This window comes from Somniosus microcephalus, chromosome 3 (genome assembly GCF_052327205.1).
Source record: "Somniosus microcephalus isolate GS21.2 chromosome 3, FLI_Smic_1.0, whole genome shotgun sequence".
Taxonomy (NCBI): Eukaryota; Metazoa; Chordata; class Chondrichthyes; order Squaliformes; family Somniosidae; genus Somniosus; species Somniosus microcephalus.
This window is the reverse complement of record NC_140989.1, coordinates 91,700,962-91,713,201: the sequence shown is the minus strand read 5'-3', so window position 1 is coordinate 91,713,201 and position 12,240 is coordinate 91,700,962. Positions and strand designations below refer to the sequence as shown.

General features: G+C 45.0%; 1 protein-coding gene across 6 annotated transcripts in view; it reads left to right on the top strand.

The window, feature by feature from the left end:
* Positions 1-12,240, top strand: part of asb3 (ankyrin repeat and SOCS box containing 3) — a 95,572-nt gene that overhangs the window by 34,696 nt on the left and 48,636 nt on the right. For all 6 annotated transcript variants that reach the window (XR_015077505.1, XM_085981324.1, XM_085981326.1 and 3 more), the window contains exon 5: positions 4,094-4,229. Coding sequence is in view for 5 of the 6 variants with exons in the window: in XM_085981324.1 (XP_085837450.1) it covers positions 4,094-4,229 (136 nt within the window). In the remaining variant the exon portion in view is untranslated. The remainder of the gene's footprint in view (positions 1-4,093; positions 4,230-12,240) is intronic.

Genomic DNA, 12,240 nt, shown 5'->3' with positions numbered 1-12,240 from the left:
GTACAGGAAACAAAGTTAGCATGCAGGGTACAGTAAGCAATTAGGAAGGCAAATAGCATGTTGGCCTTTATTGCAAGGGGGTTGGAGTATAAGAGTAAGGATGTCTTGCTACAATTGTACAGGGCTTTTGTGAGACCACTATTGGATTACTGTGCACAGTTTTGGTCTCCTTATCTGAGGAAGGATATACTTGTCTTAGAGGTGGTACAACGAAGGTTCACTAGATTGATCCCTGGGATGAGAGGTATTGATCCCTGGGATGAGAGGGTTGTCCTATGAGGAGAGTTTGAGTAGACTGGGCCTTTTCTCTCTGGAGATTAGAAGAATGAAAGGTGATCTCATTGAAACATACAAAATTCTGAGGGGGTTTGACAGGGTAGATGCTGAGATTGTTTCCCCTGGCTGGAGACTCTAGAACTCGGGGGCAGAGTCTCGGGCTAAGGGGTCGGCCATTTAAGACTGAGATGAGGAGGAATTTCTTCACTGAGGGCTGTGAATCTGTGGCATTCTCTGCCCCAGAGGGCCGTGAATGCTGAATCATTGAGTATATTCATGGCTGAGATATAGATTTTTGGACACTAGGGGAATCGAGGGATATGGGGATCAAGCAAGAAAGTGGAGTTGAGGTCATAGATCAGCTATGATCTTATTGAATGGCAGAGCAGTCTCGAGGGTCTGTATGGCCTACTACTCCTCCTAATTCTTCTGTTCTTGTGTTAAAGCCATTACTGGTGTTGCAGGCCTCGGGACGGCAGCAGTGGATAGATTTCTGCCCTCTGCTTATAGATGCAAAGAAGGAAAGAACTTGCATTTACAAAGCAGCTTTCACATCTTCCAAATGTCCCAAAGTGCCTCACAGCTGTGTATAGCAAGGTCCCACGATGAGCTAATTGACCAAATAATTTGTTTCATGGATATTGGCTGAGGGATAAATGTAGACCAGGACCCTGGGAGAATCCCATTGTTCTTCTTTGAACAGTGCTACTGGATCTTTACACTCACCTGAACAGATAGACAAAATCTTGGTTCAAAGTCTCACCTGAAAGAAGGCAGTACCAACAGTGCAGCACTTCCTTTGTACTGCATTAAAATGTCAGCCCAGATTATGTCCTGAACTGGGGCTTGAACTCATGACCTTCTGTCTCAAAGGCAAGAGTGTTACCACTGAATGAAGCTGACAAGGGCTTGCACCTGGACTACATTGGGCTGATTTAAATCAGTTGAAGCTGTAAATACCAGTGGGTTGAGATCCGTTCAGGTTGTTTGGAGAGGTGAGGGAGAATATCAAGATCCACATAACCCAGAAATTCGGGTCGGAGGCTTCCCGTGGGTGCAAGCCTCTGACCTGCACTTATCTTGTGCGCCGGCCGTTGAGCTGTGGGCCCGCGTGGGATTCCGATCCTGGGCCTGCTCCAACTGCCGGCGCGCAGTGCTTGCGTATCCCAGGGGCGCAGTTAGTTCGATGCGTCCCCTGGGATCATGTGGGCCATGGAGAGCCAATCGGAGCAGGGAAATGCCCATTCATAAAATTGACAGGAAGAGCTGTGAAACCTATAAATACTATAAGCCCCAAAACATCACTAAAACTTCAAATAATTTTTTTTTTTTAAATCACATTTTTAAAATAACTATAAATTACATAAAATAACTATTTTAAACAATAATTTAAATTTTTGAAAAAAATTATTACATTTTCTAATGGGGCTAAAAATGAACTTACCTTTCTTTAAAGTATTAAAAAATAATAAACCTGTGGGGGAAAAAATGTTTTAATTTTAATTAATTCACCACTTACCTTGTTAAAAGCAGGCCTCGCGCCTGCTTTTTACATGTGTAACTCCTGGAGACTTACCCTCCTGGAGAAACCTGCAAAAAAAACGTAAGTTCCATGCGCACGCGCTGCCTCTCCGGTGTACGCGTTCGACCTCTGAACCCCTTCCTTTAAGGGAACGGAAGTTCTGGTTTCCCGCGCATGCGCAGTGCATGCATGAAACTGGCACTTCCGTTGGACCTACCGGAGAGTACCCTGTGTGTATTCACCCGTGGAGACCCGAATTTCTGGGCCATTGGCTGAAGTTATATAGTCTCGCTGAGTAACAATAAGTTATGTTGCTGAGTATTTCCAACTTTCTCTGTTTGTGTTTTCAGATTTCCAGCAGCTGCATTATTTTGCTTTTTGTTCCTATTTTAAGTCATTGTCTTTAACCTTTTTGCATATGTCAGGCTATCTTTATCATTCATAGGGTGCCTTGCAATGACATACTCGTCCATTCCTCACTAGCTTTGCACTGTGCACCATTTTAACAGACACATTCTAGCCAGCCAGCTAGAACCTCGCATCAGGCAGACATGGGCCTCCTTGAAATTCAAAAGTCGGGGTCAGATGACATCATTCAGACCCTGACTATTTTTAAATGCTGGACAGCCATGTTTGGTGCCCGAAGCCGGCCTCGTCAGGAGCACTGTACGCGAAGGAGCAGCTACGCCAGAAGAGGACCAAAAAAGGTAAGTAATTTGTTTTTAAAAGGTTTCCTTGTGGGCCAGGAGGAGCAGGAAAGACATGAGCGCAAAAGACAAGGCTGAAAAACCCATCTGCAGCCAAAAGAGCCGAGTGGGTGATCCATCTCGGCCTCCTCCTAAGGTCCTCAACCTTCACAGATGCCAGTCTTCTGCCAATTCGATTCACTCCATGTCACATCAAGAATCAGCTTGAGTGTATAGGACACAGCAAAGACTACAGGTCCTAACAACATGCTAGCTGTAGTGCTGAAGGCCGGTTCTCCAGAATTAGCCTCGCCCCTAGCTAAGCAGTTCATGTACAGCTCCAACAGTGGCATCTACCCGATGACGTGGAAAATTGACCAACTGTGTTGTGACATGCAGAGTCACTGAACTGCAAGGACTTATTGTTCCACCACATTTGATTTAACATTCCAACAGGCGCTCCTCAGAACTCGCTCAGACTTCCTACCAATACTTGCTACTCCGTTTCGTTTTGCCCAAGCTTCCCTCCGATGAAGGGAAATGAGATTTAAGCCAGATACAGTTACCAGAATTTACCCAGGTGCAGAGGATTCAGGAGGAACAGATAGCACCTCTACAGAAGAAGATTTGTCACTGATGTCTCAGAAGGCTAATACTATCCTACCAGAGGAAGGCAAGGCAACTAGTTCATTCATGCCAACTCACAAGGATGAAGCCATATAAAATCCGGAACCATTGCTAACTACAAGCATATAGACGTTAACCTATTCAATAGAATGGCTATCTAATGCTGCTAACTTGTTAACTATCTGAATCCTAAATTAATCTCACCAACTTATCAATCTTAGACATTGATTGCAACTGTAAATTTATAATCAACAAGCAGTTAATACTGAATTATTGTGTTCTGACAGAACTGCCTTTGTAACCTTTTAATTTTGTCAATTAACCCTATCCACTAGTTATTTGCATACTCAGTGTTTAAGTTTTAAGTGCTGCTAACTATGACTTTAAGGTTAATAAACAATTGTTAGTTCATGACTTTGTTGTCTGACAACTTCTTTGCTAATTTGTGAGAAAAGGTTAATTAATTCACTCAGTAGCTTGTGCGATCCTGATGGGAAGTTGATTGCGTAAATGCTAATATATTCTGAAATGGTTGATGTAAGAACGTTTTTAGTGAACCAAATTTAGGTGTCATTAACTCCTAGGCATAGATTGGGTGATAATTCTAAAATGGTTCCTTGACCAGGACTTAAGGTGAAGGAGCCAGTGATTTGACTGATGTCCTTGATGAATATTCTTGTCAGGGTATCGATCCCAGTATTCTTGCCTGTATTCCTTATAATCAATCAAGCCAGTCTTAACTACTGTGGTATGTACATCTATCTCTCTTGAACATGAGCAGCTGAGCAAACCTTTCCTCTACTGTCATTGACTGAAAAGTTTAGCAATTCCTACCTAGAGGACATTATAACTGCCCTCGAATTTAACTGAATGGTCCCAATGAGTTGTCGAACCAGTTTTCACATTATATTGAACATGCCATAAACCATAGTTAACTTTAGAAGAATCATGTCTAAAACTTTTGAATTATAATGTTTTGCAGGAACACTTAGAAGTATTAATGCTCTTACTTGAAAAAGGGGCTGATAAAGAAGCAAGGGACGATTATGGAATTACGCCATTGTTTCTTGCTGCTCAGTATGGAAAACTGGAAAGTCTACGAGTCCTTTTACAACATGGTAATTGTTCTGAATTTTATGATATTGCATTAGATGAAAGTAATAAATGCTGGTAATTTTGAAATAGGCTATTTTAAAATCATGATAACATCGCAATTGCACTGTTTGTATTGCTGTCCTCGTCGGAGATTATTGCATTTAAATCTGAGATTATATAATTCCAATGCTAATTAAAAATGGCTCCAGACCGTGGAAATTGAGTAGCATAGTAGGTTAGCATGGTGTTCCATCTCTGTGAGCAGAGTTTGCTGAAGTGAAAGTATTCTCTACCAGCTGCAAGAACCTTACATGAATGTAGTGACTGTTCTAAATATACTGAGTGCTGTGACTGTGTGTTTGCCCACATAAAACAGTCACTGTACTCCAAAAATCATCCATTGTTTGAAGCGCTTTGAGATGGTTCCTCTTGATGAGATTCTATATAAATTCAAGTATTTTTATTTTGTGAAATGTGTTTGGGCAACCTCAACCTAGTTCTTTGTGCTATAAATCCACTGAGCTTGTAATTTAATGTAAATATGCTATCTCAGTCAAAAAGGATACAGGGGCAATGGAAAAATACGCTCCAATGCTCTTGAAATTTAAATTAAGGTATGCTGTTGAACAGAGTAAGGAACTTGTTCTGCATCTGAGTGTTAAATTTGATCTGGGATTATTTGATGCTAACACTTGGTGGAAAAGTGTTCAATTTCTAGTGCTTTATCCTTCGCTTGATGAGCAGAAAAATAGTAACGCAAGACCAGTAGCTTTAACTCGTCCCCTTTTGCTCCAGATATAAAAGCCAGGATGCTTTCCCTTTTATGTATGCCTTTGGTTTCTCTCCCTGAAGAGGCAATGGCACTAAATCCCCGGACTGGCAATATGCAACCAACAGATGGGTTGGGACCAGAAAGAAAAAAGGAAATAATTAGATAACCTGGAAAAAGAGACTTGGTCATGGAGAAAGTCTCCATGAAGAGAAAAACTTGAAGCAAAGAAAACCTCAGTAACAGAGAAATGAGAAATACTGGGGGGGGGAATTTTAATCTGGTGGACCGAATTAGACCAAAATTTCAACTGACTTTTAAATTTAACGGTGCATCCACGAGTTTCCCAGGATTCCTAAAACTCTCCAGTAAAAGCAAGTTGAGAACACAGCGGCAATTGGGGGGGGCGGGCGGGCGAGCTGAATCAAACTCACGGAAATACTGCAATAAATACTCAGTACTGACAGCCGCATTCTTAACTGCTAATGGGAAAGGGTTTGTTCACAGTATTTTTGCTGAGAGTTTACTTTTTACACTTTGTAGGATTTCTGAATCACTTAAGGATGGGTGGTGCCTTGGCTACCTTAGATAGAACCTTGGAGTAGGAGCAATATCACCAGCACCAGCCTGCTCTTGAGAGACCTGTAGCTGGATAGCAGAGAAGGTGGTGCAGCTCACAGGAGGCATTACCTGCGACACAAGATGTACAGGCAGAGGCTGAGTTTCCTTGACATGTCTGAACAGCACTGTTTCAGGAGGCTCAGGTTGTCACGTCAGATGGTGGCAGACATCTGTAGCCTCCTAGAAGAAGACCTGCTGGACCTGGTGGCCATGTGTTACCGGTGGCTGTCAAAATCACCACCGCCCTCAACTTTTTAGCCTCCGTTCCTTCCAGGGCTCTGCCGGAGACAGATCCAGGATCTCCCAGTCAACGGCCCACAAATACATGACCGGTGACTGATGGCTTGGGCTTGTTTGCCAGGTCTGGCAATTATGTGAACTTCGCTTGTGATGACGCCAGTTTTGCATCTCTGGCTGGCTTTCCACGGGTGCAGGGCGTCATCGACTGCGCACACGTGGCAATCCGGGCACCCCCAGAACAACCAGGCATATTAGTCAACTGCAAGCACTTCCACTCCATCAATGTACAGCTGGTGTGCAACTGCAAAAAGATATTTATGCAGGTGTGAACAAGATTCCTGGGGAGCTGCCATGATGCTTTTGTCCTGTGGCAGTCCAAGCTCCCTGACTTCTTCGGATCTTAAGGGGGGTGGCTGCTAGGAGGCAAGGGATACTCACTTCAAACTTGGCTGATGACACCTGTCAGAAACCTGACCAATGAAGTTCAACACTGCTACATTGAATGCCATATGACCACCAGATGCATGATCGAACAAGCCATCAGCATGCTGAAGATGCGCTTCAGATGCCTAGACAGATCTGGAGGCGCCCTTCAGTACGCACCAGCCAGGGTGTCCAGAATGGTTGTGGTGTGCTGTGCTCTGCACAACATTGGACCTGCTGAAGGAACAAGGCACAGAGCTCAGATCCTCTTCGGACGATTCTGAGGAGGAAGGTGATGAGGGCAATGCGCCACCAGCTGCTCACATTGCTGCCAGGGATGTCCTTATTAATGCAAGGTTCACTTTGGTTCACTGGTGCAACCTATGTCAGAAGCACATGCAACTGCCACTCTTCCCACACGCCCTCACCGCCAATGCTACTGACACAAAGCAGTACTGCGACTAACCAACCACCCCTTGCACATTTCGCCCCCCCCCCCTCCCAAATTGGTCCACGTCAATTCATGTCTTCCCATTCACCATCAAACAGCTTAAAGGGCGACTTGCCAACCAGCAACCAAGAAAGGGCAAGACGGGAAAGTGGTGCATAAGAATAACATGTATGTGCTTTAATTAAACAGAAAATTAACATTACATTTTATCAAGCACCCACGTGCAGACCCTTGTGTAATTACAAAGCTTTCCTTTTCCTTCCCATCCCACGTGATGCAAGCCCTGTGGCTTGAGCAGAGGTAGAGACAGGCTGCGCAGATCTCTACTCTGACTGCTGAGATGCTTTTGGCCGGCGACCTCTGGGTTTTGGAGCCCCGCCAAAGACTGCTCTACCTGCACCTGTGCAGGGGCAAACTCTGCCATTGGGAGACAAGGCAGCATGTCGGGTACTGACTGAGGGGGGTGGGGGGCTGGTGAGGGACAACGGGTGAGAAGTGGAATTGCTTTGAGTGGAGTCTCTACTTCCATGTCCCCTTTCGCCATCATCCCTCTCATGGCCCAGCTGTATTTCACTGCTACCATTGTACTGGAAAGCACTTTGATGCAGATCAGTGCGGCACTGTAAGGCTGAATTATCTGTCATCCTATTTAAGGGGGGAGACATGTCATCCAGAGTCTGCACGGCCGTGGTCAAGATCATGGACTCATTTGATTGGAGCGTTTGATGTTCCACGGAGTTGGCCACTCTATTCATGGAAAAACACATCATCGCAATTCCCTGCGACATCAACCCACTCACGCTTGAGGTGGACTCCTCTATTCTCTCTGCAGTCGTGATCAGTGTGGCCTGTCAGTGCATCGCATATTCTCTGCTGCTGCAGCTAAATGTTTCTCCTTTTCATCGACGGCCCGCAGGGTACAGTATCTGTGTCCAGCTGAGCAGAGCTTGCAGAGGCTGCGCCCTCCAATATGGACTCTCCACTGCTGTCCCTGCCACAACCATCTGCTCTTGCTCACTTGTGAAGTGTGAATCATCAGGTGAAAACCCGACTATCTGTCTAACTAGTCCCAAGGAAGTGTGAGCATCTGAGCTGGTGCATGAGTCCTGTGCTGGAGGAGGATTCTGCTGCTCTGAGGAGTCATCGTCTGCGACCTTAACTGACTTCTGCTGCATGCATGAAGGCCCTGTTGAGATAAACTATATGAATTTGTACTGGCAGGGTAAGAATGTTGCAAGCTGTCATTATGAAGATGATCATATTTCACTCGCTGTTGGTCAACATGACTGAGTGCCATATGACATAAGAACATAAGAAATAGGAGTAGGAGTAGGCCATTTGGCCCTTTGAGCCTGCTCCGCTATTCAACAAGATAATGGCTGATCTTCTACCTCAACTCCACCTTCCTGCATTTTATCGACCTCTGTCTTGAATATACTCAACGACTGAGCATCCACAGCTCTCTGGGGTAGAGAATTCTAAAGATTCACAACCCTTTGAGTGAAGAAATTTCTCCTTATCTCAGCCCTAAATGGCCTACCCCTTATTCTGTGACTGTGACCCCGTGTTCTAGATTCCCCAGCCAGGGGAAACATTTTCCCAATATTAATCCTGTCAACCCCCTAAAGAATTTTATATGTTTCAATTAGATCATCTCTCATTCTTCTAAACTCTAAGGAATATAGGCCTCGTCTACTCAATCTCTCCTCATAGGGCAATCCCCTCATCTCAGGAACCAGTCTAGTGAACCTTTGCTGCACTCCCTCTAAGGCAAGTATGCCTTTCCTTAGGTAAGGAGACCAGAACTGTACACAGTACTCCAGGTGTGGCCTCACCAATGCCCTGTGTAATTGTAGTAAGACTTCTTGGCCTACAAATTTACTATAGCCCTGTTTGGGGCGCCAGCCTTGCCAGGGCGCTAAAAGTAGCGCCCCGGAAGCATTCGCGGCTGCCTGCCGGAAATTCAGTTGGAGCGCCCCAGAGGGAAGCGCAGCGCTACGAGAGGCGCCCCGCATCCCTCTTGGGGCGCTGCAACTGAATATCGTAGCGCAACGTGCCGCAGCGCCACACGCTGCGATACTGCAGGCCTTCCTCCCCTACTTAAAAGGGAGGGGCCTTGTTCTGCGCGATCTGGGGCCCAGCTGGGCCCCCGAGGATCACGAGTGCCGGCAAAAGAGCCCGGCACCGAGGAGACGTGCCGGGCTCTTGGAACGCAGCCGGCACTCCGCGGGGGGGAGTGGCGGCGATCAGGAGGCTGGGGACGGCAGCGCGGAGAGGTGCTGGCAGGCGGCCAGCGACAAAAATAGCCGCCCCGCACCTTCTTTAATTTGCGCCTCTACCGCCGCAGGAAGGCCCCCCTGAACTGGTCGCACATAGCGTCCGGCGGTAAATCAGGGGGCACTTCCTAATATCGTGGCCGGGGCATCGGGGGCACTGCGCACACCGATGATGTCATCGGTAGTGGCGCAGCGCTAACGGCTAGCGCCAGCATTAGCATCCCGCTGAATTTAGCGGGAGGCGTGGCCAGTGGCTTCTGACCCACTTAGCGCCCTCTTAAGGCGCTAACGGGTGGCGCAGCCCACTGAATTTCTAGGCCCTTTACTCTTACACTCTAATTCCTTTGTAACAAAAGCTAACCTACCATTTGCTTTCCTAATTCCTTGCTGTACCTGCATGTTAACTTTCTGTGATTCATGTACAAGGACACCCAGGTCCCTCTGAGTGCAAACATTTCCCAGTCTCTCACCATTCAAAAAATATTCTGCTTTTTTGTTTTACCTACCAAAGTGGATAACTGCACACTTCCCCATATTGTAATCCATTTGCCATGTGGGTCGCTGATATTTAATTGTGTCACCAGATAGCTGGGAGGTCCCTGTCTCCCCATCTCTGATGGCCAGGGACGCTGAAACTCCACCGATCTCCAGCGCTTCCTTCACTGCACTTGAGCTGGGAAATGTATGGAGATCCACCTCTGGTTCTCTCCCTCGTGTTCTGTGCTCTTTTCTGTAATGAGGGAAAGAACACACCTATCAGTGAGTGTAATGGCATGTGTTCATCTGATGGATGCAGTGCATTTGGTGAGGGTGACGCTAGGCATCCAGTGGTCCATAAGTGATGTTGCCAACTTACTGTCAAATAGTGTTGGTTTTGGCCAGGTCTATACCCACTAGAAAATGGATTGAGTTTGCCTAAACTAATTTCACATAATATCCTCACAACCAACACAGACATTCTTCCCAGAAGTGAAATGCCATGTCTAACCTATTGCTTTACTTCACCATATCTGTGGTGCGTAAATTCTTGCCAAACTTTGCATACACTTCATCAACAGAACCTCCCCTTAGAAAGAACGAAAGAAGAAAGAAAGACTTACATTTATATAGCGCCTTTCACGACCACCGGACATCTCAAAGTGCTTTACAGTCAATGAAGTACTTTTGAAGTGGAGTCACTATTGTAATGTGGGAAACGCGGCAGCCAATTTGCGCTCAGCATGGTCCTACAAACAGCAATGTGATAATGACCAGATAATCTGTTTTTGTTCTGTTGATTGAGGGATAAATATTGGCCTGGACACTGGGGATAACTCCCCTACTCCTCTTCGAAATAGTGCCATGGGATCTTTTACGTCCACACGAGAGAGCAGACGGGGCCTCGGTTTAACATCTCATCCGAAAGACGGCACGTCCAACAGTGCAGCACTCCCTCAGCACTGCACTGGAGTGTCAACCTAGCTTTATGTGCTCAAGTCCCTGGAGTGAGACTTGAACCCACAACCTTCTGACTCGGAGGCGAGTGTGCTACCAACTGAGCCACAGCTGACACCGAAATATTAGAGAAATATGCCAAAGTAATACTGCATCTGTTTCTATTGTGGAGCTGTTGAGTGATTACACACTAAAGTCATTAATAACTGGTTAAAAAATAATTTTAAAATTAAAGACAGAAATATTGTTAGCTTTAGTAAAATAATTGTTTTTCTCTCCATCTTCCACACAGTGGTGCTGGTGAGATGTTTTTCATGAATTTATCCATTGCTAAAAAATTATTTTATCGCTAATTTTTTGAATTTGCTGCTGACCTTTTCAAATAACAATATACTGTAGTATGAAATTCTGGAATAAGTGCTAAACAAATATAAAAATTTTAAACAATGAATGAAGTAATATTGGTATGTGTAATAATATTGATATGTGACTATTGAATCATCATTTGATGTTCTTAATCAGAAGAAACTTTTTTTTGGTCTTATGTGTTGTACACAAGATCATTCTCTAATAGATTGTTATCCTGTGTAGATATTCTCCTTTATTTACAATGTACTGTAATAGTTGATGTGTTGCATCTTTGTGCTTGTTATACTCTAGATATAAGGCCAAAAATTGCAGTTGGAGACGTACCCCTGGAGTATGCCTCTGACCCACAAAAGAATTATGAACCAACCTGCTGGCAGTGAGGTTGCGAAAACTTGCGGTCTCTGGCCTTGAGGCGGAGGGCAGCGTCATGACCCACAGATCCCAGGGATGCAGGCGGCGCGGAGGTGTACCTGGGATCACGTGGGCCTGGTCCTCCAATCACAAAGCAGAATTCCATTTTAATCATTTCCGAAGGGAATCCCCTAATGAGATGTAATGGAATCCCGAGATCTGATCTAATTACAATTTACAGAATTGGAATTTTATTTGTAATTACCGTCATTCCATCAACTTCACTAAAAATAAAATTTTTTGATAATTTTGATTAAACTGTAATCCAGGCCAATATTTGCAGAAACTCATTTGATACAGTGTACGTGTATAATTTATGATCAGAAAATGTTTAATTAATGCCTTCGATATCCCCTTACACTGATGCAAACAGGCCCTGTGTCTGTTTGCATCAATCTTGACACTTCCATGCGTAATTGCTGGCCAGTCAGTGGGCAAAGAGCCCAACTCGGCGCCAGCAATTGCTTTTTTGTGTCTTGCACGGATGGCCTGCCAGTGCATACATTGACGGATTGCAAGTTCTGGATTTCACGCATGCGCAGGCACAAAGTCCAGGCCATAGAGTTTCAATTTATAAGCCACTGTTCAAGTCTAGAGATTCTACTGATAGGGAAAATGTAAAATCTCACCAATTTTGTTCCCATCTTGTCTCAAAGGCATTGACTCCTCGTTAGGGAACAGTTTCACAGATATTGGGCACCCACCTGTACCTTGCTGTAGTGACCATTATTCAAGTGCAATCCTTGGTAGCCAGTGTTGGCACAGTGTGTGGGGGGGGGGGAAGTGGAATCACACCGTGGCCCAATCCTGTTGTCTTGTGACATCCACAGACATGCACCGTCAGCATCTTCTTAGCAATCAGGACTACCAGTTATAACAAACCAAAGAATCCTGAGATGAAAGCAGTCAGCGTGACTGTTGTCAAGAAACTGCAGCTCTCGATAAATTAAAGAACAAAAGGCTTTTTTTACATTACATAGAAATACTTTGAACTAATGAAATGTGTCATACTGACCTGTTGAAAATGCCACTTCAGTTTC